At 47.5% G+C, this 26,373-nt stretch overlaps 1 protein-coding gene and 1 long non-coding RNA gene across 2 annotated transcripts in view; one reads left to right on the top strand and one right to left on the bottom strand.

Annotated features, from left to right (window-relative positions):
* Positions 1-24,210, bottom strand: part of SEL1L3 (SEL1L family member 3) — a 120,888-nt gene extending 96,678 nt beyond the window's left edge. The window contains exons 1-2 of the mRNA XM_017505099.2: positions 23,851-24,210; positions 9,396-9,966 (exon numbers count right to left, since the gene is read on the bottom strand). Coding sequence (XP_017360588.1) covers positions 9,396-9,966; positions 23,851-24,021 — 742 coding nt within the window. The 5' untranslated portion in view covers positions 24,022-24,210. The remainder of the gene's footprint in view (positions 1-9,395; positions 9,967-23,850) is intronic.
* The window catches only part of LOC119467798, a 29,561-nt gene continuing 26,024 nt past the window's right edge, over positions 22,837-26,373 (top strand). Inside the window, exon 1 of the long non-coding RNA XR_005196420.1 lies at positions 22,837-23,336. This is a non-coding gene — a long non-coding RNA (uncharacterized LOC119467798). The remainder of the gene's footprint in view (positions 23,337-26,373) is intronic.

The raw sequence follows: 26,373 nt of genomic DNA on the forward strand, positions 1-26,373 counted from the left end.
CCCCCCTTGCAAACCTGGCCTCCCCCTTGCAAACCTGGCCTCCCCCTTGCAAACCTGGCCTCCCCCTTGCAAAGCAATGGGCTTTTCTTCTCAGTCCTCCCAGAGAGAACCTTGGCTGATATTCAGCAGGCCTGCTGCCCCTGTGCAGATATACTGGTTGCTAAAACACTGAAATATTTCTTTTTTTGGTTTGATAGTTCATGCTACTTCAAACTTCCAAGGCCGCACCACCCACCCCGGCCCCTCTTTCAGGTTAGAGCCTGGCCCAGCAGTGGCTTCCAGGGCCGGCTTCAGCACTGAGGCTGAGGTTCACTGCAGCCCCCACCTCTCCTGGGTTGTTAAATATTTCAAATCTCATCCTGGGTTGGGTGGGGTTAGAGAAGATTATGTAGCCCATGCCTCTGTTTCAGCTGAGTGATCAGAACCCGGATACGGATGCCTTGTTCTGGAGAAGGTAACGCTTCCACATAACAAAACCCCACTCCGGATGTGCTTCAAACACACAGCAATGAAGCCACTGAGATCCTCAGCCCACCCTCGGAGAAGCTGAAGACGGTCTTGATGCAAGGAATCACAATGACTACAAGTCTGTAAGCAGAATCGGTGGGGAAGGAAGCAAAGATTTCTCAACCTGGAGAAATAGAGCCAGAACGCAGGCAGCTCAATAATGCTTTCCAAACACAGGACATTAAAAAGCCAGTGACCAATCAGGTGTTTAATTTTCTTTAAAGCCAAAGCCTGAGAATAAAAACTCGATTTTCTAGCAGATATGATTTAGGTCAGAACTTCCTCCAGAAAGGATACGAGGCAGTGAAGCAGGTTACTAAGGAAGTCTGTGGAACATTCAATGACAGGAGTCTTAAGAACAAGACCAGTTCTACCCCTAGTAACTGATCCTTCAAACATGCTTATGAGTGTGCACAAAGATACATGTACAAGGATGTTCAGAGAAGCTTTGAGGTTAGAAGCAACAGCATGATCATCAACAAAGATAGGTTAAATAAATTATGGTCTGTCAGGCAACGCAACGCTAAGGAGCTGAAGAACTAGGTCGGCGGCATGTCCCGGTACAGAAAAATCTACTGTATCGTTAATGAGTGCAGGGCCGTTTCTAGAATCCTCTCATTGGTTCAGGAAGAGAACGGGATACAACTTAACGCTTACATGTGCGGAGAACATTTCTAGAAGGAGACACAAGAAACTGTTGCTAATGAATTTACTTCTGGGAAAAAGACCAGAAGATTTGAGGGGGAGGGGTGTGGAAACTTACTCGTTCCCCTAAACCTTTTCACACTATTTGAATTTTTTCTTTATCGTTACTGTGTACATGTATTACTTTTTCCTCTATGAAAGAAGACAACAAAAGCTCTGAGCACTTCCAGGCAGGCAGATAGAAGGAGCCAGCTACACCCCAAGGCCTCCCCACCCTCGGCCTCCGAGGCTGCCCAATCCGCTTCAAAGACACAAAGTCCAGTGGGTGAAGAAAACAGGATGATTCACATCGATAAAAATTCAACTTTAAAAAAAGTATTCTTTCTAATTTAGAACCTGGGTTAGGACTGTATTAGCATATTTCAGAGAGGCGGCATAGCAAAGTCAAAGGAATCAGGAAGTCTGGACTCCAGTTAAACAAACTCCCTGAGCCTCGGTTTTCCTCTTTGTAAAGAAAGGTTGAGAATAACACTGTCTTTCCCATGGAGCTATTATGAGGATTAAATGAGACAATGTACATGAAAAAAAGTGTTTTGAAATCATAAAGGAGAATGCAGATGCTAGGCATTAATCTTAGCGTTATTACTGAAAAATTCAGACTACCATGATTAACTGGAAAAAAAGGAACTAGATCTTTTTTTTTTTTGAATGACCAACATATAATTTATAATCTAAAAGTACTATCATGCCGTTGACTTGAATAGTCCTGCTGCATAAACCATTTTTTTTTCCACAAAGGCAAGTCAAGACTGGTTCCGACACTTAACTTTCAATCATTTCGTTGTAATGAAATTTCGTTATAAAAAATCATATTTCCAGTCCATTGGATCTGAAGATGAGAATGCATTTTTAGTGAAAGGAAAACAGAGTGGAGAAGGAAACTGCCATGTTGCCCCAGAGTTTCTTATTTAAGAGGGAAGATCAGACAAATAAATGTTCAAACAATCTCGGCTCACTGCCATCTCCCCCCCCCCCCGTTTCAAGCGATTCTCCTGCCTCAGCCTCCCAAGTAGCTGAGACTACAGGCACGCACCACCATGCCTGGCTAATTTTTGTATTTTCAGTAGAGACGAGGTTTCACCATGTTGGCCAGGATGGTCTTGATCTCTTGACCTCATGATCCACTGGCCTCAGGCTCCCAAAGTGTTGGGATTACAGGCGTGAGCCACCGTGTCTGGGCCATCTCATCTTATTTCTTGAATTGCCCATCTCACATCTGAGATTATATCTTGGAAAATAAACCACAGCAAGTGTGCTGCTAGACCACATTTTCACTCCATGGCAGACAGTAACTGATGGACATGGCGTTCTTTCTCACCGAGTGCAGACTCAACCTCGGAATCCTACTCAACACCATGCTCTAGGCAGCCGCCCCCAATCAACACAAGCTAGCATGTGAGATGAAGCCTCGTTGCCATCTTTCCTGTCAAGGACCGAAGGCTTGTCAACATTTCCCCATCAGGAATTTTCTCCTCTGTTACCACTGCTTATGCCTTCCCCTCTGCCTGAATGCTGAATGTCCTTCCCTTCATTCCTTTTTTTTCCATTTCTTCGTTTTGAGATGGAGTCTTGTTCTGTCGCCCAGGCTGAAGTGCAGTGGTGCCATCTTGGCTCACTGCAGCCCCCGCCTCCTGAATTCGAGCAATTCTCCCGCCTCAGTCTCCTGGGTAGCTGGGACTACAGGTGCACACAACCACGCCTGGCTACTTTTTTGTATTTTTAGTAGAGATGGGATTCCACCATGTTGGCGAGGCTGGTCTCTAACTCTTAGCCTCAAGTGATCTGCCTCCCTTGGCCTCCCAAAGTGCTGGGATTACAGGTGTGAGCCACTGCACTCGGCCCTTCCTTTCGATCTATGAAAACTCTATTCATCCTTCAAATCTCTGTCAAAATGTCACCTCCTGAGTGAAGAGCCACACAAACTGCTTAACACACGCAGATTGCTCAGGAACTTTATAAATGAATTAATGACTTAAAATAAATGGTTCATGACATCACCTGCTAGTATAGCCTAATACTTAAGTGTGGGGTTTAGAAACCAAACTACCCAGGTTCAAGCTCCAGCTATGCAGACTTAGACAAGCTACTCTATCTCTCTAAGTCAGTTTTCTCCTCAGTAAATATCACAGTGGAATATTGGGTAAATTAAATTAAATAACCAAGGGTCGGATGCTGTGGTTCACCCAGCACTTTGTAATCCCAGCACTTTGGGAGGCCAATGCCGGTGGATCACTTGAAGCCAGGAGTTCGAGACCAGCCTGGCCAACAGAGTAAAACACTGTCTCTACTGAAAATACAAAAATTAGACAGACTTGGTGGCACACGCCTGTAGCCCCAGCTACTCAGGAGACTGAGGCAAGAGCATTACATGAACCCGGGAGGCAGAGGTTGCAGTGAGCTGAGACTGTGCCACTGCACTCCAGACTGGGTGACAGAGCAACGCCCTGTCTCAAAAAAAAAAAAAAAATTAGATAACCATGCAAGCCATGTAAAGCACTTTTACAGTGCCTGGCACATAGCAAACACTCAGTAGCAGTAAGTGACTGTAACCATTGGTAGCCATGTTAAAGAGAGTGGCTTTGTCCTCATCTTTGAGCCTCCACACTCGGTAAAGAAATTGATACATAGTAGGTGCTCAGTTAATCTTTGTTTAATTGAATGGATCATGATACCTGTCCTAGGAATGGTACAACAGAGCATTCTGGATGGACAGCAGTTAGGAAGTTGATTTCTGGTTGTGGAAGTTTAAAAAAACAAAACAAACAAACAAAAGAAAAACTCAACAAAACTTCAGGGTGGGGGCTGGAGAAGTGCTGGAAATTTGAGCTGGCTGTTGAAAGAGAGGCACGATTGGCTGGGCACGGTGGCTCACGTCTATAATGGCAGCACTTAGGGAAGCCAAGGCAGGCAGATCACAAGGTCAGGAAATCAAGACCATCCTGGCTAACACGGTGAAACGCCATCTCTACTAAAAATACAAAAAACTATCCGGGTGTGGTGGCAGGTGCCTGTAGTCCCAGCTGCTCAGGAGTCTGAGGCAGGAGAATCGCTTGAACCCAGGAGGCTAAGGTCGCAGTGAGCTAAGATCATGCCACTGAAAGAAAGAAAGAGAAAGAGAAGAAAGAAAGAAAAAAAGAAGGAAGAAAGGAAAGAAAGAGAAAGAAAGAAAGAAAAAAGAAAGAAAGAAGAAGGAAGGAAGGAAGGAAGGAAGGAAGGAAGGAAAGAAAAAGAAAGAAAGAAAGAAAAGAAAAGAAAAGGGGGCATGATTTTGCCAAGCAGACATGGAAAGTGGTAGTGGGAGGCGGTGTTGCTTCGTGGGCTGGGGTAGTTGGGGTGGAACAAGAGCTATTCTAGGGAAAAGAAGCTGCTTTAGCAAAGACATAGGGATGGGGAATCAATGACTTAAATCACAAAGGGGAAGCTGAGCTTACCTGTGGCTGCAAAGGACAATCCCTGAACAGGAGCCTGCAGCCTTAACCAGCACAGCCCCAGGGCATTAGTCTGGGAAGCTGCAGAGCGTATGCAGTGGCCCTAGGAAAGGCGCACCCCCACCCCCACCCCCACACACTCCCTAACGTGGCAACACAGCCTTGCAGGGGTATCAGTATGTGACGTTCACAAACTCTCCCTCCTCCTTGGCTAAGAGCATTAATTCAATCAACAAATAGTCACCGAGTGCAGGGGCCTGTGCTCAGCATCAGAACGGGGCAAACAAGGCCCTTGGCCTTGTGGAGCTTGTGTTCCAGTGTGAGCCAGGCAATAGGCACGTAGGCAACTAAAGATATTTACTGAAACTGTCCAGTGGCAATCAGGCCAGGAAATGGAAGATGAAGGTGGACGATGACAGGCAGGGGCAGTGGGGGTGGGCCTGCTGTCTTAGATAAGGCGGTTGGGGGAGCCGTCTTGAGGAGATGGCATTGGAGCAGAGGGGTGGGGGAGGTAAGGAAGTGGCCATGTGGTGATTTGGGAGAAGAGCGTCTTAGGCGGAGGGAGCAGTCACACACATGTCCCAAAGTGAGAATAAACTCAGTATGCCCCAGGAGAAGCAAGCGGGCCCATGTGGCTGGAAGCAGTCCAGAAGGGAGTGCTTGGTGGGACACGAGGCTGAAAGGGGGCAGAGACAGATTTCCACAGAGCAAGGGGCATGGGTTGATCTCAACTGGGATCAGTGGGCAATGGGGGCAAGTGGAGGCTTTAGTCAGGGAGTGATGTGATCAGCTTGCCCTGGCTGCTGGTGAGGGGCAAAACTGGGAGGCCACCTGCAGGCAGTGCCAGGAGTCCAGACAGGAGGATGGCGGCTTAGACCAGGACGCCGGCACTCCGTGTGGTGAGACATGTCAGAAGGGACTGAATATGTGACACATACAGTCAGCACTAGGTGGCTCTCAAAATAGAGTATGACAGGAAGAGAAGTCCAGGTGGGCCCCCAGGCCCGAGTCACCGGCCTACGTGGCTGATTCTTTTTCTTTCAGTGACTCCAACATGAGTCAGGCACGCATGTGATTTGGGAGGGACAACAGAAACACCCAGTCCCCTCCCTCAAGGAAATAAACCACACTAGGTAGATCCACAGGTGTTGTCTGCCTATGGCTACATATGCCCCCCACACCCAGGATGCAGGAGCAACAGATGCACCAGGGGCATGTGGCCGAGCCGTGGCACACACGTGTTCTCAATGGCTGCCCACTTCTCATCCGGGTTAGGTTTCCCCTGCAGGGCTGGTTAAATGTCTGCTGCAGCTCCACCAAAAACTGGACTCATGGCCTGGCCAGGTCTGGCCTGGCGAAGGAGATAAGCTGCTGAGAGCTGTGTCTGGGCACACGTGGCCCTCGCCTGGGGAGCCTCGGCTAAGCCGGTGGTGGAGGCCCTCCAAGTGCACTTCCAGAATGCCCGGGCACACGGACTTTGACTCTTTATACATGAAAAGGAAAATGAAAGCAAGTCAGGGAGTACTTCAGTTCAGAGGCAGGGCCATTGTTGGACACCAGGCACTTGACACAGAAAACCTTCCCTGAAACCCCACGTCAGTGCTGGCTGAGACTGGGGCCAGACGTGACAAGCCCCCCGCAGCTCAGCTCGGAGCCTCGCTAATGCCATCTTGTTCTGACTTGACTCTTGTTCATCAAGAAGCCCCTGCTAAGAACAAACCAGAGGCCTGGCCCTCTTCCATCCTTACAGCCCAGATCCGGAACAGAGGTCATGGACGTTTTCCACGGGCTGCTGCAGGTGCTCTTGTGATCTGGCTTTTGGAGAAGGAAGAATGTGCGCTCCTTTTTCGGTAAACAAATCACAGCCTTGTGATCAGAGCTTATTTTGAGGGTGCATGAAGCTCCCCACCATTTTCAGTGACTTTAGCTCTTGGGAAAGGATTTTCTCTGCGTTATGGTTTAATTCTTACTCCTAAAGTAATGCTCTGAAGCAGGTGGGGAGAAAAATCCCACTGTGCCGTTCCTAAGCCTTGTGAATATGAGAAGAAACAACAAAAGAAGGAAAAGACGTTTCACATTTTAAGGGCATGTTCAGGCGCCCTAAGAACTGAGCCAGTTCGTTAAATGATTTCATTTGGAAACTTCCACCTTGCAATTCAGTCATTCTTCAATGAGAAATACATGGTTTGTCAAATATGAAATGGAATCATTAATCTCTGACAAAGTCGGAGGTAGAGCAAACCGTGGCTGTGTGCGCCCCATGCTCTCTTCCCGTTAACAAATTAGGTAGCCCTGTGGAAGGTATTCCAGACAGAGGCTAGCATGGGGCTCTGCCTGGAAGAGGGAGGCGCACTGATCATCAAAATGATTGACTTGGCTGCTTTCAGACATTTAACCACCCATCCTACCCTCCCTGCCATGTGCACACCACAGAAAGGGAATTTGCTTTCATCTTCCAGGTATCTTTTCATTTAACGCACCGCACAAATACAGAATAAGCCAGGCAGACAGGGCTATTAAGACATAGATTAAAATTATATAGAGCTACACAAACACAGGAGTCCCTGTAAAGACTGGTAAAATCTGAATAAGGTCTGAAGTCCAATTTGAACAGTATGAGATCAGCATTACTTCCCCGGTTTTACTTTGCACTGTAGTTATAGAAAACGAGGAAGCTGGGGTGAGCATACACAGGGACTCTGTACATTTTGCAACTTTCTGTGAATCTATAATAATTTCAAAATAGCTTTAATCCAGCATTTTGGAAGGGCAAGGTGGGAGGATTGCTTGAGATTAGGAGTTCAAGACCAGCTTGGGCCATATAGGGAGACTCCATCCCTACGGAAAAATAAAAAAGTAAGTTGGGTGTGGTGGTGCATGCCCATGCTCATAGCTACTTGGGAGGCTGAGGTGGGAGGATGGCTTGTGCCCAGGATGTTGAGGTTACAATGAGTTATGATCGTGCCATGCAATGAGTTATGATCGATCCGGCCTGGATGACAGAGTAAAACCCTGTCTCAAAAAAAAAAAAAAAAAAGAAAGTTTTGAAAAATGTCAAATGTGCCAGTTCTAGGGTATGTGGCCTCTGACAAGCTATCATGCATAGTGACGCAGGTCCTTTCAGTTTTCCTTACATGCAGCGCTATCCTGGGGCAGTACCAAGAAATGGCCATGGCCATTATTTCCCCAAAGATAGCCTGACAGAAATCACATCCCAGAGATGACAAGTTGATGACTAAAGGAAAAACTTAGAGTGCATGTCCTTAAGTCACCTTGTCCCAAATCCTTCCCAGGCCATGGAAGGGTCTGTTGCCACAAGCCAGTGGATTTCCTCTGCCTGCCAAGCCTGGCTGGGGTCCAGTCACAGGAACCTTACCAATCCTAAGTCCAACCAGCTCTGTCCCTGGCACACAGGTTCTCAGGTTTTAGGGTACATGAGAGTCATGGGGAATGTGTTTAAAATGCCGATTCCAGGCCTTCTCCCACCCCCGCAGATCCTAAGTAGATGAAAGATGGGGCCTAGGAATTTGCATTTGCGACAAGCATTTGTGATTCTGTCTCAGGTGGTCTTCAGGCCACAGTTGAGGAAACAGCTGCCTGGGAGCATGCGCGGGAGGGCTCCCCATGGAGGGGGCAGAAGAAGAGCTGGCAGGCACTCGGCGTCCAGAGAACAAGGCACTCCTTGCACCAGTGGAGAGAACCGCCTCTCAGCATGAGATCTCAGCCGAGATCTCCAGCCCCAGAGCTTAAGGGAGGCTGCAGAAGGGCCTGGGAGCCTCCAGGATTGGTCCTGCTGAGGCTGTGACCATGTGGCATTTAGGATAAAACGGAGAGTGTGGACTCTATCATCATCACAGCTTCTCACTGAGTGCTGATGATGTGTAAGCAATCACATCTCATTTAGTCCTCACAGGACTGCTGTGAAGGAATTGTTTATTATCCCCATTTTACAGATAGGAAAACTGAGGCAAAAGTGGCAGGCCAGGAGTCTAGCCCAGCCAGAGGTAACCATTCTGTGATACAGTGTCCGTTTCTGTCAGAAGGGTTCCTTTAGGTTCTCATCTCCTCCAGGATAAAACATCGTCCTTAAAAATAATAGAGGACGGGCGCAGTGGTTCACGCCTGTAATCCCAGTGCTTTGGGAGGTAGACGTGGGCCGATCACCTGAGGTTAGGAGTTTGAGACCAGCCTGGCCAACATGGTGAAACCCACCCCGTCTCTACTAAAAATACAAAAATTAGCGGGGTATGGTGGCGGTTGCCTGTAATCTCAACTAAGGAGGCTGAGGCAGGTGAATCACTTGAACCCGGGAGGTGGAGGTTGCAGTGAGCCGAGATCACGCTACTGCACTCCAGCCTGGGTGACGGAGCAAAACTCAGTCTCAAAAAAAGAAAGGAAATTTTAGCGAGTTTGCGGGGAGGGGAGGGGGAAGAATTTCCCAAAGCTTGTTTCGGTGGCATGAATACTCCCTTCCCACTGAAAGCAGACCTACCCTCTCAAAGTCTACCTTCCTCGGCTCCTCTGTTCTGCTCTCTCTTTCATCTTTGGTCCTGCTGTCTCCTAATCTTTCTCCTCTTTTCCCCTTTTAATTTTTCTCCTTTTGTCTTCCAAATCCAAAGTTACGGACTCAATGCCTCCCTCCATTTTTCCTGTATCCCCCATCGCCAATAGAAGAATTTTCTCCTGCCATTTGGCCACGATACAGGCTAGCTGAAAAAAATGAGAATGAGGTTCCTAGCAAGACAGATGACCTACCATTTTCCAGAGGACACTGTGGAATCCTGTTTGCCTGAAGGTTCCAAATATAACCCGTGTTCCACTCAAGGCACACTTGATGATCTTTGAAAGGGCGTTCAAAAGGCGGGCTGGTCTGCAGCAGGGTGTAGTTCTTTGCTACTGCGTGGAGCACGTGTTCCTCCCATTTAGCATTCCAGTCTCCGCCACTGTATTTGTGAGTAATCCAGGCGCGTACTATCACTGCAGATACAGAGATGGAGTGCCTGATGAAATAATCATCTCTGTAAACCATAATGCTGGGAAATTTCACATGTACTATTTGTGTCCTGCTGGTGTGAAGATGTTTCTCATTCTTCCACCTTTTTTTGTACACGGGAATGCTACTTCTGAACTCAGATGAAACAACTGCTTCCAAATTGACGACACAAGGCTGAGAGCATAAATACTCAACCGAGACTTCAGAAACGTTGCGAACATTTCCTTCAAAGACGGTAAAATAAATAAAGTCTTTGTAAGCCACGCTCTGCTCAGCTTTAGGTATCACTGATGTCGTCAGGGAAGTCTGCCTCCCCAAAGACGGTACAACATTCTGAAAAAAAGACAAAGAAAGTAAGAAATACAGAAAGTTCATAAATCCTCTTCATAGCAGATATGTGAATCATTATTTTCCTGGGATAAAAAAATGTCAATCTACATAAAACAATGAATGTGGGAGATAAAAGGTGTCAAAACCTACTAAAGGATTGGGGAAAAACCAGCACGCAAATACAAAGGAAAATTAGGCCACATTAAACCCCTTCCCCAGATCCAGAACATCTGCTGATCAGAATGTGACTGTCAAATCTGTGTGGCAATAATTCCAGAGTTGGTTTTCAAATGCAGAAGCTGGTTCACAAATCCAGTGGCAATGCAATCTGCCTTCGAATGAAACAGAGACAACCCTGTTTCAGACATTTTCAAACCATTGTCCTGACTTCAAATGGTGGGTGACACTACCTGAAACTACCAAGTCAAAGGGTGGCAGAAAAGTGCAAAGTGCACCCGCGAGGAAACAGAACAGAGATGCCAACCTGGCGCCTTCCTCTCCTGTAAGTTTGAAGCCAGGGCAAGCCTGCACGATATATGGACAAGCAAGAGGCTTCTATTGCTCCCAGTCACACACAAGCAAGCTCAGACGATGGGCTGTGTTGTCTGATTCTTTCACCATAAATGATGCTACATGCATCAGGAAAGATCTTAGTGAAATGTTTATTTATCTGGTCATGAAATCAAGGCAAGATTTTGAGCATGAGGTGCTGATATATGAATGCTAAGAGCTCTCCTAAATATGACTTGATTCAGGTATCGAAAACACAATAGAAAAAGGTCAGTTTGGCCCAGTGCATATCCATGAAGGTGGCTATTATAAAAAACAACAACAACAGAAAGTAACAAGTGTTAGTGAAGATGCAGAGAAATTGGAACCCTTATGCACTCTTAGTGAGAATGTAAAATGGTGCAGCTGCTATGGAAAACAGTATGGCAGTTCCTCAAATAAATTAAACATAGAGTTATCATATGATCAGGCCAGGCATGGTGGCTCATGCCTGTAATCCCAGCACTTTAGGAGGCCAAGGTGGGTGGATCACCTGAGGTCAGGAGTTCGAGGCTAGACTGGCCGACATGGTGAAACCCCATCTCTACTAAAAATCTCTACTGAAAAACTCTACCCCATCTCTACTGAAACCCCATCTCTACTAAAAAAAAAATACAAAAATTAGCCAGGCATGGTGGCAGGTGCTTTTAATCCCAGCTACTTGGGAGGCTGAGGCAGGAGAATCTCTTGAACCTGGGAGGTGGAGGTTGCAGTGAGCCAAGACTGTGTCACTGCACTCCAGCCTAGGTGATGGAGGGAGAATCCATCTCAGAAAAAAAAAAAGAGAGAGAATTATGATATGATCAGATCCAGCAATTCCGCTTCTTGATATACACCCAAAAAAATTTAAAGCAAGGACTTGAAGAGGTATCTGTACACCATGCTTATAACGGCATTACCCACACTAGCCAAAGGCAACCCAAGAATCCATCCATGAATGAAAGGATAGAAAAAATGTGGTATACACATGAGATGGAATATCATTCAGCCCTAAAAGGTAATGAAATTCTAATATATGCTGTAAAAATGGATGAACTTTGACCACATGACGTTAAGTGAAACAAGTTAGACACAAAAGAACAGATATTATATCATCCACCTACAAGAAATACCTAGAGTAGTCAAACTCACAGAGACAGGTGGCAGAATAGAGGTGACCAGGGCCTAAGGGGAGAGGGGATTGAGGAGTTAGTATTTGATGGGTCCAGAGTTTGAGCTTGGGACGATGAAACAGTGTGAAGACAGAAAGTGGTGAGGATTGCACAACAGCGTGAATGTCCTTAACACGACTGAACTGTACGCTTAAAAATCATTCAAATGCTACATTTTAATTTATGCATGTTTATACCACAATTTAAAAGAAAAAAGCCACTTTGGTCTCCTCCCAGGAGAGAAATAAGGACTCCTTTTTTCAATTTTTGCTTAGAGCTGTGGGAAAGGGAAAGATGGACAAGACTTAAAATTCGGTATCAGGGAATCATGTCTATAAATAATGACAATACAGGAGAAGCGTGGTCAGTGTTCGAACCAAACTGTGAACAAGCCCAGGGGTGCGTAGCACTGGGAGGGAATAATTCTAACTGGGGGATCTGGGATAGGCTTTATGGAAGAAATGGTATCTCAGTTGGGCTTTGAGGGTTGAAGAGAAGTTCTTCAGGTGGAGAGGCAAGGGAAAGGCACTGCAAGTGGTGTGAAGAGCATAAGCCGGGCAAGAGGCAGGGGAACGCAGGTGACGTAGGGAATAGAAAGCAGCTATGTGGACACACGGACATGAGGTGGAAAAGAAAGGTAGGGTTTGGCCCTGGAGAGCATTGAGTCCCAGCCCCAAGGAATGTGAACTTTTATTCTACTGACAGTAAAGAATCAACAAAGGAACAAGGGGTGGTGTCTCCCTTTTAAAGCAACTGATAGTCAACGTCAATTAGAAACCAGGCTAACAATGCATACAAAGATGAGCAAACAACATGGTTAATCAATAAGTAAATGCTTATTCATAGTAAGATAAATGCAAGCTGAAACTGCACTGAGATGCCATTTTTAACCTACTAGATGTGCAAAAATCAGAAAGTCAGGTAACACATTGTACTGACCAGAGTGTAGGAAGCATGCCCTCTTCGTATTGCTGGTGGCAGTAATCTTTAATCTCCATGAAGGCAATCAAGTAATATCTACCAAAAGTATAAATGCACTTACCCTCTGGCCCAATAATTTTGCTTTTAGGAGTTTATCCTATAAATATACTCAAAGTTGTGCCAAATGATGTTTTATAGATTTTCATTCCAGCACAGTTTGTAATTACAGGAGATGGGGAGCATACATGTCCATCAAGAGGGAGCTAGTTAAATAGAAATAGTATATCCACTCGTGGAGTACTATACAGCTATGAAAAGGAGGCTCTTCACATACATATAATGGAATGATCTCAAAGGGTTTTGTGTCTGGTTGTTGTTTTTTGATTTTTCAGAGGTTTTTTTTTGTTTTGTTTTTTGTTTTTTTGAGATGGAGTCTTGCTCTGTCACCCAGGCTGGAGTGCAGTGGCATGATCTTGGATCACTGCAACTTCCACCACCCAGGTTCAAGTGATTCTCTGGCTTCAGCCTCCCAAGTAGCTGGGATTACAGGCACCTGCCACCACACCCGGTTGATTTTTGTATTTTTAGTAGAGACAGGGTTTTACCATGTTGGCCAGGCTGGTCTCAAATTTCTGACCTTGTGATCTGCCCGCCTCAGCCTTCTAAAGTGCTGGGATTAGAGGCGTGAGCCACCACATCTGGCCCAGGTTTTGAAATTCCAGGTTTGTTGGAATGTAATTCACACCACAAAAGTCACACACTGAAAGTGTACGTTGCAATGTTTCCTAGTAGACTTACAGAGTCAGTCAACAATCAATCATCACCACAATCAATCTTCAAACATTTCATCAGCCCAAAATGAAACCCAGTACCCAATGGCAGTCACTTCTCATTTTTGCTTGCTTTTTAAAAACAGATTCAGAAATACAATTTGGGTTAAATACACACACACACACACACACATACACACACCCCCCACATGTATACATGTACACGTGCATATTCACTTGACTACAGAGGAGACAGAATAAGAGAGATGCACTGGATATCCTTCCCTAACTTTTGAATTTTGTACCACATAAATTTTTTTTTAAGTAGGTGAAGAGAAAGCAGCTGTCCTGAAAAGTCAACGTGGAAACTGTGGCTTCTGCAAACGGCAGAGAGAACAGGAGAAGGGCTGCGATTCCTTCTGACCAGTCATGGGAAACCTGTGGGAAGAGCTATGCAAAAAAGGGGGTACAGCATAAACTGTCCGCCCCGCCCCCCAGAAAAGTTTAATTGTTTTATGTTCTCATTTATACTACCAGGTTACAGGGAGGAGACACATATAAAAATCATCTCCTAATTAGAAGCAGAGAACGTTACAATGGATGAGCCCGGTGACAAGCCAGTCTACTATCTTCATATTCTGCAGACGAGAAAATGACAATCAAGAGGTGACATTCTCCAACACCACCCAGCTGGCAGGTTAGCAGAGGCAAGCCCAGAAACCTGATTCCTTTTCTAGCCACCCACCCACTCCCACCTTCCCCATGCCATAGCAAATGATATCAATAGTGACTAATGGTCACCACTTCATGGCCGCCTGGAAACTCTAGGCTAAATTCTGCTTCCATGTGAATAGGGACACACCCAGCATTTGTCCATGAGCGCTGATTTATTCATTCAGCCAGATGTGCCAAGATGTCGCCCCCATTCTCAAGATGCAAATCACAGTGCTAAGCCCCGTCAGAGTTTCACTCGAGGCCAGGGATTGCTGGTGCTGGTGGAAGCCGAACAAGCTGAATTGGCCAATGAGTGGCCAACATGCCTTATTCCAAAGCAATGCCCTGAATGCTTCCCTCACTAAATCCCACAAATAAGTCAAATGTCAAATATGACATTTGCTTCTTTTGTGAGACAAAGGCAGCCCAGTGCCCAGGACACACAGAGGTGTATTAAATATCACATTGTGTTCTTTCTCAAAGAATGACTTAAAACCTCTTCCTCATTCCTTCCATGTATACCTTAAAAATTCACCCAGGCTCTCCCACTTAGATTTTTTTTTTTTTTTTTTTTGAGTGGGGATGGAGGAATGTCAGATTTTTAATGCTGATGCTAGCATCTCCAGTGAAAACCTCTTTTAAACAGAATCCTGGGGGAATGACCATTTGATTTTACTAGAAAAGTGTAGTTCCTAATAATCATGTTCATTATTTTACATCTTACTGCTAAAAATGCACCAATCCACTTTTCTTCATTAATTAGTGCAGCGCCTTGAGCATGGTTTCAGTTTGGTCTGATTGTCCACGCTTACAACCTTATAGAGAATGGAGGTATGTGCGAGCTGGTGCTGTGGCTCACGCTGGTAATCCCAGGGCTTTGGGAGGCCAAGGCAGGAGGATCACCTGAGCCCCAAAATTCATGGTTAAAGTGAGCTATGGTAGTGCCGATGCCCTCCAGCCTGGGCAACAGAGTAAGGCCCTGTCCCCAAAAAATTAAAAATAAAAAAAAGAAGGCATATATACACTTCACCGTGTACTCTCCACAGAGCCTTCCCTTCAAATTCTGTTTTAAAAAAGTATTTCCATATACTCATATGAAGATTATTTCATTTTCAGCTGTTTCAAAGTCTCAGGTGCAGTAAAAGTTACCCCAAGGTGTACAGGTGCTAGACATATGTTATCCAGCATGATAGTCACGAGTCATATTAAGCACTTGTAACGTGGCTGGTCCAATTTGAGATGTGTGCTACGTGTAAAATATACATTAAATTTCAAAGCCTTCATATAAAAAATGGCTGTAAAAAGCTCATTAATAATTTTTACATAAATTGTATGTTAACATGACAATATTTAGACACACTGAATTAAATAAAATATATTAATATTCATTATGCCTGCTCTCTTTACTTTTTGTTGTTTTGTTTTGTTTTTGAGATGGAGTCTCGCTCTATCGCCCAGACTAGAGTGCAATGCGTGATCTCGGCTCACTGCAACCTCCGCCTCCCGGTTCTAGCGATTCTCCTGCCTCAGCCTCCTGGGTAGCTGCGATCACAGGCATGCACCACCACGCCCAGCTAATTTTTGTATTTTTAGTAGAGATGGGGTTTCACCATGTTGGCCAGGCTATTCAGCCTCCAGGGCCTCCCAAAGTGCTGGGATTACAGGCATGGGCCACAGCGCCCAGCCGGTTATAAAGCTATTATCCCAGAGAGGGTTTTGAAGAACAAAAGGTGAGAGAAGACATGCTTCGTTAGGAGTTATCATATAGGAGACATGGAGTGAATAGCCCAACTCGGCATCATTTCATATGTGCGTAGTTGATGGGGCTTGATTCCGTATTTTTCTTAGGTTCCCTGGTGAAAAGTGTTGACATCTTGCTCTTGTTTCTTTCAGAAAAGATCTAAGTCAGAGGATAACAGGAAGCTAAGCTAGGCAAAAAGATCAAATTTCAAGGACTGAGAAGGATTGTTTGACAAGTAGGAGAAGCTTGAATGACAGCTGGAGAATAAGAGAGGAGAAGCTTCGGGGTGGGGCGGTGTTTCCTTAAGTTACTGCGGGTGTGTCGGCCCCAAAGAGGGCCTCCAAATCACCCGATGTGGCTTGTGCAGAACATGGTCTAAACCCTTCCAGAAGGTGCTATGGGGCAACTATGGGATGAAGGAAGCTGGCATCCGGTGGTTTGGAGCAGACCCAGTGGGCAGCTGATTCACCATGAGTCGTGGCTACCTCTGCTATGCACAAAACCAACACCGATTAGCAAGACATCACACTCTAAATATTGATTAAGCTGAAGCTGACTTCCTGGCTCAAGTCATGTGTGTGGTTATAAGCTGTCTCCTGCCAGGAAAATAAGGCAATTAACTTGAAGAGTTCCAGCTACAGGCATGACACGTGTCCAGCCTTCATAGATATTTCCACATGCCAGGTCGCATTAACACAAGCTAAAAATTTATCTGCATGTTCCTCTGTTTAGAAATTATGAGTTCGGAGTCCATGTCATTGTTATATTTCCAGCTTCTAAGAGAGAGATACACACTAAGAATTTAGTAAGTGTTTCTTGCTGAAGTAAAGCGCTGGGGCTGGGCACGGTGGCTCACGTCTGTAATCCCAGCACTCTGGGAGGCTGAGGTGGGCAGGTCACCTGAGGTCAGGAGTTCGAGACCAGCATCGCCAACATGGTAAAATCCTGTCTCTGCTAAAAATACAAAAAAATTAGCCAGGCGTGGTGGTGGGAACCTGTAATCCCAGCTACTTGGAAGGCTGAGGCAGAAGAATCGCCTGAACCCGGGAGGCAAAGGTTGCAGTGAGCCAAGATCGCACCACTGCATTCCAGCCTGGGTGACAGAACGAAACTCCGTCTCAGAACAACAACAAAAAAGCACTGGGCATGGGCATTTCTGCCAGGTGCCTCAGTGGCCCTGGGGACATTTGCATATAAACCAAATGACTTGATCAATTTTGAGTCCTCACTGCTCTCTCCTTACCCTCATAAGTCCTCTGCTAAAGAGGCCCCATCACTTCTCTATTTTTCTCCCAGCCTCGTTAATTCCTTCGAAAGAGCCCTTACACTTTGGCATCTCAGTGGTCCCTGGGGGGTCAGAGCTGAGCTGGGGGACTGTGAGGTCAGGGAAGGTGGCACCTTGGCACCCAACTTATCCATTTGGAGCCAACTTCTCCCAGCTATTTTGTCCCTCCAGACCTTTCAGACAGCTGCCCTACATTCTAGAACGTTTCCATTTCTCCACACCGAAAATACAAATTAAGTTTTTAAGATTTCTCATTCCTCGACCTTCTGCCGAATTCCTGTTCATCTGGCAAGTTCATCCACGTTGCTGTGATAATGAAAAAATACTGAGGTAATGTCACGTATCTGTATTTCTATGCCAGCTTGGTGGAGATAATGCCTTAAAAGCACAGCCTAAATGCACCGCAACTCTAAGCAAGATATCTGGGGTAAAGAGGGGCATTCTGTGCCCCTCAAATTATGCTGTTTAGCCAGCTACATAGATGTTTCACTTTGAAAGCAACATACTGATCCATTTTGCACGCAACAGAGCTTTGCCCTGAAAGATGCTTGAGCCTTCAAATATGTTTATACCAGATGTGAGCCCTCATCAGAGTCAAATTTGACAATGTCATGCACAGTCACAAAACATATATTTTTTTGCTTTTTTGTAAATGTGCATGCATTGTAAGTTTTTTTTTAAAAAAAGAAAGAAATGGGCCAGTTAATATGTGTTCACGATAGAAGACCCCAAATAGGAGATGTAAATGCATTGAATTCAGCCTGGGAATCAGGAAACAGATGCATTTATGTATTTTCTGGATGGAAAAATAAAACTATCAATATGACCTGAACTTCTCTTAGGATGACTGCCTTCGATTCCTTTAAACAAAATCAATAAGAAGAGATGCTATTCAAATAACCCTTCCTTGTTCCAAAGAGCTGAGAAAACTTGGCTTTGTTCTCTATCTGGTCTCTCCTTCATATTTAAAGAAGGGACAGAGAGTTTGGGAAACTTTAAATCATTCACATCTTACTATGGGATGTTCATTTACAATAACTGTTTTTCTCACTCCTGACCATTCTGCTCCATCCTTCTCCTAAGAAAACGGTGGCTCATGAGGGTTTTCTCTTCAAACTGGCTGGATCACATTTTCCCTAGTTCAAAAGGTAAGTGTCTTGCCTTAAAGAGCCCATTTTTCTAATTTCTGCCCACTAGATATAAGCAAAAATTCTGTCTGCGTCAACAAAGCATGCAATTAAGCAAAATGGACAAAGATGTCAGTACAGACTTCAAAATCAGCATGTGCCTGGGGAAACATTTCCCGGTTCAGTATTTTGCCTTCCTAAACCTGAGAGCTGGCCAGAGCCACACCATCCCAGTCAGGATCAATATTCCTAGTTGTGGAAGATTCTCCCCCATTTTATTTAGTATGCTGTTTCTTCCCAACTCACATCACACAAAGTTACCTAAGGTTGGTCTGCTCTTATTTCATTGAGTATCTACTGTGTACTGAGCACTGGGTATGTTAAACCCTTTTTTCTCTCTGACTTCTTTTTTTTTTTCTTTTTTTTTTTGGGATGGAGTTTCGCTCTTGTTACCCAGGCTGGAGTGCAATGGCGCTATCTCGGCTCACCGCAACCTCCGCCTCCTGGGTTCAGGCAATTCTCCTGCCTCAGCCTCCTGAGTAGCTGGGATTACAGGCACGCACCACCATGCCCTGCTAATTTTTTTTTGTATTTTTAGTAGAGACGGGGTTTCACCGTGTTGACCAGGATGGTCTCGATCTCTTGACCTCGTGATCCACCCGCCTCGGCCTCCCAAAGTGCTGGGATTACAGGCTTGAGCCACCGCGCCCGGCTTCTCTCTGACTTCTAACCTCATCCTCTCACATGGGACCTCACAGAACTTCTCACTTCTAACCCAATCCTCACAGCAACCCACAGAGGGAGACAGAGTCCCACTGTTACAGTGGAGGCGACAGAATGGCTTCAGAGAGGATAAGTAACTTGCCTAAGGTCAACCAGCTACCAAAAGCAGAACCAAAATTCAAATCCGCATTGGCTGACTCCAGTCAGTGAGGGTGTGCCTCTCGTCTTCCAACAACATCCAAAGATGATGCCGTGGACGCACGCCCTGGCTTTGACACCCGTCACCGATGTCTGGCTGCAGGGTGGGGGAATCTTATAACTTCCCGCATTCTCATCTTGAAAGGGTCAGGGGCTAAAATGCCATCACGCCCTCAGGCCTTGAGTTTGGAGGAGATAGATATTGCCTTAACCACAAACACACAAACACCAGACTCGGCCAGCTCCCCGGTATCACCAAGCCCTTCTCCAGGTAGAGACAGGAAACAAGACCTGCCAAGGCAGAATCCCATCAGCCATTCGTCACGTGCCGCAGACGCCTCCTGCCCCTCTCGGCTCCTTTCTCAGGGGAATGGCATGAGCCAATAAACAGGGTAACTGAATTCACTTTAGGCTATTTACGGTCTACTCCAGTCTACCCATCCTCCCAGTGAATTGCCTGGATTATTCACTCCTACCTGTCCTCTGGCTCTGGCGCTTCTGCCAATCAGCAGCCAGAAGAAATAGAAGGCAAGAGGCCAATACCACGGCTTGGGAGATTTAAGGAGCTCTGGTCAGGATGAATACGGCAGCTACTGGTTGATGTGAGGTTTGGGGATGATCTCTGTTTTCAAATATTCATAATCCTCCCCCTGAAGCTGGATAATTGCAGTTCTCTTTACTTCGTTTTGATCTTCCCATGCCCTGCACTGCACACCTAGTGAGGGGTTAATGAATACTCATAGATGGGTGACTAAGGGTGTGTGGCCACTTACAGAGAACGCTGTCCAAGGCTCTGTCACAGCCGCCGCCTGCTAACTGTCCCACATGTCTCTGTGCTGTTACTGTCCTTTTCTTTGTCCTCAGTCTGACTGTCTAACAAGTGCAGCTATCCACTCTGATCATTTCACCTCGACAGCTGACATCAATACTGGCCCTCCTCAGATAGAGTGCATATCATATTCTCATATAGGAAAATATTATACATTGGAGACCAGAGCTTAGGATGGACAGAATTGCCTTCTACAAGTGACACTGTCACAGATAGAGAGCTGGGCAGCCTCAGGCCAGTTCTAGCCAAGCTGGAGGAAGGTAAGAGTTAATGGTGTAAGGAAATAGCAAGGGTCCCGCTGGGCAGGGAAAGTTGTGCGTGGAGCACAGTACTCAGCACCCTCGACCTCAGTGGAAGCAATTTCAATATCCTTTGCTTTCAATGCCCTCTCCCTCTCTGAGGAGGCTCTCTGTATCTTGACCTTTGATGACCTCAGAATTTTCTGGCAGCCACTGGAACCAGGGATCATCTTTTCAGAAATCTGTTTGGCATCGTTCCGTGACTTATCTTTCAGCCCTCATCACAATTATTCATGCTTTGGCAGTATCCTAGCTACAGACACAGTACTCTTCTTGAGCTGATATTGAAGGTTACCCCGTCCCAGCCCATAGAGAAGGCAGGCGCCCACTCCTCAGGACCCTGACCCCAGGAACCATGCTTCCCATGAGGGCAGGGGCTTAAGAAGCCACTCTCCACCTCCAGCTCTTGAGAACAGGCAAATAGGTAATGACAACACAAAACAGGAACTGGTCCCCAAATCAGAGGCAATTTGGCTTTGGAATGCATTCCAAGGCACATTTGCTGTACACCTGTACGCACATTCATAGGAACTCAAATGCTACACTCCATCAGCGGCCTCTGGGCTACATAAAAATCCCAAACCTTTACCTCTTCATTAACAATGGCAAATATTTTCTAGCTTTACCTTTCTTCCCCCCTTTAACATCCTGCTTCTATTCTGTGGCCTGCGTTTCCTGCTTTGTATATTTTAGATTACTTTAGACATGACCTCACATCCTGGCCAATTGCACAGTAGCTGCTAATTGCTAGAGCTTTGCTAATGACCCGCACATCGATGAAGAATGAGTTACAAGCTGCAAAATCCAGAAGACAATAAGCTAGCGGGGATTAGAGGGGGGCTCTAGAGGGAGACTCTGGTTTTTTTAGATTCTGGTTTTTTAGACTAGACTTGGGTTTCAATCTCAGACTGTGTGGCCTGGGGCAACTAACTTAACCTCTCTGTGTCTCTGTTATCTCATCTAAATGGAGATGATAATAGCCCCTATCTCACAGGGTTCTTGCTAAAACTAATACTGGATAATGCCTATAAACGACACAGCCCAATGCAAGCTATTGTTATTACCATGTAGGCTTTCACATTGTGAAAGAGCTTTCTTCCCCGAGAGTCTGCATACTCCTGAGATCCTGCCTAGCTATCCTGCTCCATCTGTACCCTGCTCCTGCCCAGCCCCATCCTCCTGACAAACCACTTCCTCCAGGTAGCATTCCGTGATTGAGCAGAATGCACGCAATTATGCATTTGCATTTTCTCTCTATTGTTCTATGTATTTCAAGTGTTTCATACGGATATTTACATTTCCCCCAATTCACACACCAAGCTTCTCCAAGATCAAGAAGCCTTACCTTCAGTACTATCTCAGGTAGCACAGACCCATCGCTAATCAACATCGCTAATCAACAGCTAGACTTCAGAACAAACTGTGGAAACCACCTTTTAAGTCGACTTTTGCGTGGCTGGGTTTGCATTCATTCGTTCAGTTGCAAAAGGGCTCCCTGGTTTATCAAAGTCTCTCTTGCACAGTAAGCATATCAGAAATTCATCTGGAGGAAGCATACAGAGGCAGGAAGCACTGACATTTCCCCCTCCATGAGGTCCCCAAATCCGCTCCTTCCCCGTCTGCCAAGACATTCATCCACGCTCTGGTTATTTTCCACATGACAGTATTTTCTAAAATCCCTCTTTCTGGAGCCCTTCCTCACCCCTTCGCCTTTTCACTTGAGCCTATCCATTGCACCATTTTTCCCTCTGTTCTCTTAATCCCCTTTGGTCTACACAGACCTTTAGCATGAATGATACTTGCTCCATCATGTGTCTCTGTTCCCAGAGCCCATTTAGGCCCTTAGGCTTTGCTCTCCTGACTCTGACTTCCTGAACTGTCGGGAAGGAGTCCCCCTCCTTGCCAGGTTTTGAGATGTCCCCGTGGAACTTTCTGGCCCAGCCCATCTGTACATGAATGTTTCACACAGGCCTCTACTACATTACTTCTGCCTTACTTCTGCCTCTGTGGGCAGCCAGCAGTGCCTTGTGTACAGGGATCATCTGTTTAAACTGAAATCTTGTCATTAGTTATGGCAGTTTTATTTATGAGACTGTGTGTTGTAACCTTGTGGCATAAATATTAAATAATAACATCTCTTGGGCAAAAAAAAATCATTCATGTGAACTGACAACTTCTTATGGAAATATGAAGTAAGACCAACCACACAATTTGGTATTGGCTAATTTTGAAAGATGAGTAAAAGCACGGATGGCTCAACAGGTAGATGCACAGGCAGAATCATAATTTGCATTTTTACACCTTCCTGCTTCAAGAAATGAAACATTCAACAAGTAAAAGGCGTTAAAAGAAACTTGGGTTGGGTGGCAAATTTCTTCGGAATCAAATTCTAATTCCTACCAGTATCTCCTAAGTAGTTTTTGGCTTCCAAAAAGGAAGACTCCAAATAATGACAATGCCACATAAGTGAAATGAATTGCGGACAATGACACTGCTCATTTTTTTTTTTTTTTTTTTTTTTTATTTTTTTTTTTTTTCTTTTTTTTTTTTTTTTTTTTTGGCATTCTGTGAATTTCCTATTACATCAGTTTCATGATTCAGCATTTTCCATTTCATTTATTTACAGTAATATATGGCGAGATAACCCAAGGCTTCTGCAGGATTTTGGAACGTAAGGTAGGCTGGGCAGGAAGGGTGTCGCCTTCTGTAAATTTACTATTGTTTAGGAGAACTCAGAACATAAGCAAGCAAGCCATCAAAGAAATTGAGCAAATTTCCCCCCACCTTGTTCTGAGGGTCTCCACTACTCTGGTATTTAAAATAAATTGGTTTTGAAAAATAGGTTACTGCCCTTTAGTCGGTGACTAAAACAGAAGCCAAGAAGTGTGCAAATTGCGAACTGCCATGCATGAGCCAAACATACTCTCTGATATGACAATGGGTTTAAGGCGCAGCTAAAGTCACCACTCTGGCGGTAAGCCTGTTACAGAGAACTAGATTTCTTTCCGGCATCCGCAACTTGGCTGGAGTGACCAAGGAGGAGTTGAAGAGCGCTGGAGATGCGAGGTGCGTTGGCGGAAAACCGTCCGGGCCGGGAGCACCCGGTGGAAACTGAAAGGAGGGTCGAGGCCGGTGGCGGGCGCCGAGAGAAAGAGGCGAAGTTGGGCAAGGGAAGGAAAGGAGGAGCGGGAAGGTAGAGAGGGAAGCCCAAGAGGGGTCGGGAGGAGGCTGGAGACCGCGCGCGGCGGGGCGGGGAGCGAACTCCGGGCGGCGAGGCTCCCGGGTGGAGTCGGGGACGAGAAGGGGTCTCGAGGGGAACCGACCTGGGTCTAGAGCGAGTACAGGAGGGAGAGGAATGGGCACAAGCGAGAGAGCAGCTCGGCAAGTCCTGTCCACGCGCCCCTCTCCACGCCCGGGGTACCCATCCCAGGTGCCGGGAGCGCCCCAGGCGCAGCGGCGAGGAAGAGAGAAAACTAGCGGCGGCGTCTCCGCCCGGCGTGGCGGGTGTTCCCGGCCGCCCCCACCCGCGTCCCCGGGGCCCCGCGCGGAGGGGAGGACCCGGGCAGGGTCCGGCGCTCACCAGGTAGCAGAGCAGGAGCAGCGCGCAGGCAGGGCTGCCGCCGAGGCCCGGGGGGACGCCGCCACCTGGGGGGGCCATGGCTGCGGCCCGGGGGCCGACCGCGGGCGGCGGGGGTTGCTGCTGCTGCTGCTGCTGCCGCGGCCACCAGAGCCCCGCGCCGCGCCGCTGCATGGCGAGGCCGCCCGGATCCGGGCCGGAACAGGTCACCTGGTGCAGGGACCGGCCCCCGCCCGAGGCACCACCTTCCCGCCCGCCCCCGGCCGGGCCGGCCGCCACGCGCGGGGCCACCTGCCGCCACCTCCGGACCCGCCGCCGCCGCCACTGCCGCTCCCGCCGTCGCCGCCCCCGCAGCCCCAGCCGAGCGCCGGCTCCTCCCCGCCTCCCCGTCCCCGTCCCCTCCCTCCCCTTTGCCTCTCTGCCCAGCCCGCCTCCCGGCCGCTCCCTCCGGCCCCCGGGCTTCCACCCCTCTGGGCAGCGGGCGCCCACGCAGGTGGGCACGGAGCCGGGTCCCGCCCCCTGGCCGCCGCCACCCCCCCCCCGAGTCGCTCGGCCCCGGCGCACCCCCCTTTCCCTTTCTCCCCGCTCCTCCTCCGCCCCCCTTCCGCGCTCCTGCTCTCCGCGATCCCCCTCCTCTCCCTCTGGCTCCCTCTTCCCTCTCCCCTCCCACTCCCAAACCCCCTCGCTTTTTCACTTTCTCCTTTTCCTCCCTTTCCTGTTTCTCCCTTCCCATTCCCTTCCTCGCTCCCGCATGCTCCCCTCCCACCCACCCCTTTTGCCGGTCGCACAGCCCAGTTCCCGCCCGTGCAATGGGTTTTTGTCTGGTTGCTTTTTTGGCCGGGGCGCCATTCCCGCAGGGCGCAGGGCGAGTGTGCCCCCTGGAGTTGTGCGGCGCAGCTGCCCGGCTCCCAGGCCTGCGAGATGGATTTTGACCCCTGCCAACCTCCACCTGTCCACCTGCCGGGCTGGGACTGCCTCCCCGCTGGCACGTTTGCAGCCGGGCTGCGCCCCACCCTGCCGGCTGGTTCGCCGCACGTTCTGGATGTTTCCCGAGGGTTTTGTGTGGTGCCGCCGCCACCGCCGCCGCTGCGCTCTTTGTTTTAATTGTCCCGAGTATTGGCACCCAGGACTGGTTTGTATTTGATTTGCATCCCTGTGCTCCGGCTTCCACTTTGGACAGAGAAGAAAATGAATTAATTAGGTCAATACAGTGATACTGGAGCCCCAAATAAAAGGGGTGAGCGCCTGGAAGTGCACAAACAGCTTTTTAAAAAACCAGGACACATCCTCGGCCTTGGGGACGCAGGTTGAGACAGGCTGCTCTCCGACCCGGGTTCTGCGGCCTGGCGGAGAGGGGCCTCCGTGCGGCGGGACCACAGCTCGCCGCCGGCCCTGGCGCTCGTGAGAGCGCTGTGCTGCGTCTAGAGTCTCCGACCACTGTCTGGGCCCGCAGCTGCTCTGAAACAGTTAACCCGCCTTCCAAAGTTCGAAGAAGCTTCCCTTGGCACTGGTGGACTTGTGCGGATTGGAACTAATAATAGCCTGAGAGGCCACAGCCCTTTCCCAGTGCCACGAGCATAGGTCAAGTCACAACAGGAGTCGGGGAGAGGCTGGTGGTGGGACGGGGTGCCCACGGTGGTTTGACGGGCGTGGGCATCCCCTGTGCCTTGGCGGGCGCCCTCAGCTGCTTCAGTACAGGCCTGGCCACGACCGGGCATGGCAGCTCCTCAGCTGTCATCCACTTTTTTTAGGTCACCTTAGAGCCGTGGCCCTGCGTGAGGCCCCTGGTCTTATTCCACTGGTTCTCAAACTTCAGAAACCTGGGGGGATTGTGAAAACACAGATTCCTGGACTCCAGCCCTAGAATTTCTGACTCAGTTGGTCCTGGGAGGGGCCTGAGAATGTACTTTTCTAACAAGCGCCCAGGTTACACTGTCGTGCTGGTTCAAACAAGCCTCCTCCATTTCCAGAACTATTGGCTTTTAAGGAACCCCGGGCTCTGCTCCTCCCAGCCAGCCGCCACCACATTAAAGCATTTTGGGGGTTTTGACAGATTCTCCACTATCTCTGTTCCACTTCTGCAGAAACAAAGCACTTCAAATTCTCCTGTGTGACGTGGAAAACCATTTATTCTATCGAGTGTCCAAGGGAACAAAAGATTTGGTGGCTTTGTCCTAGATCCTGTCTACATTTTTTTCATCAAGTCAAAATACAGACTATACTTTTAATGTATGTGGAAGGAAAATTGTTGGCCATTTCAGGGGAAAGGGGCTTCAACAGGCATTGCAGCACGTCTTGGGTTTCCACCTGTCTTCCTGGGCCATGCACACTCCGGAGTTTCTCTCTTACATTGCACACAGACTCTGTTAGTCTTCAGGGAGCTCAATGGTTCCTTTGGGTTGCTTGTTATCAGGATTCATGGAATCGGGAGTTTTCAAGTCTTTGTGAGCTTTGAGGTTTTGGATTTACCTAAGTGTAGGTAAGCAGAGTGCCCCACTGGAGGCTGGGCTGTTTCTAACCTGCCAT

The sequence above is a fragment of the Cebus imitator genome, unplaced genomic scaffold, assembly GCF_001604975.1.
Source record: "Cebus imitator isolate Cc_AM_T3 unplaced genomic scaffold, Cebus_imitator-1.0 Scaffold333, whole genome shotgun sequence".
Classification (NCBI taxonomy): Eukaryota; Metazoa; Chordata; class Mammalia; order Primates; family Cebidae; genus Cebus; species Cebus imitator.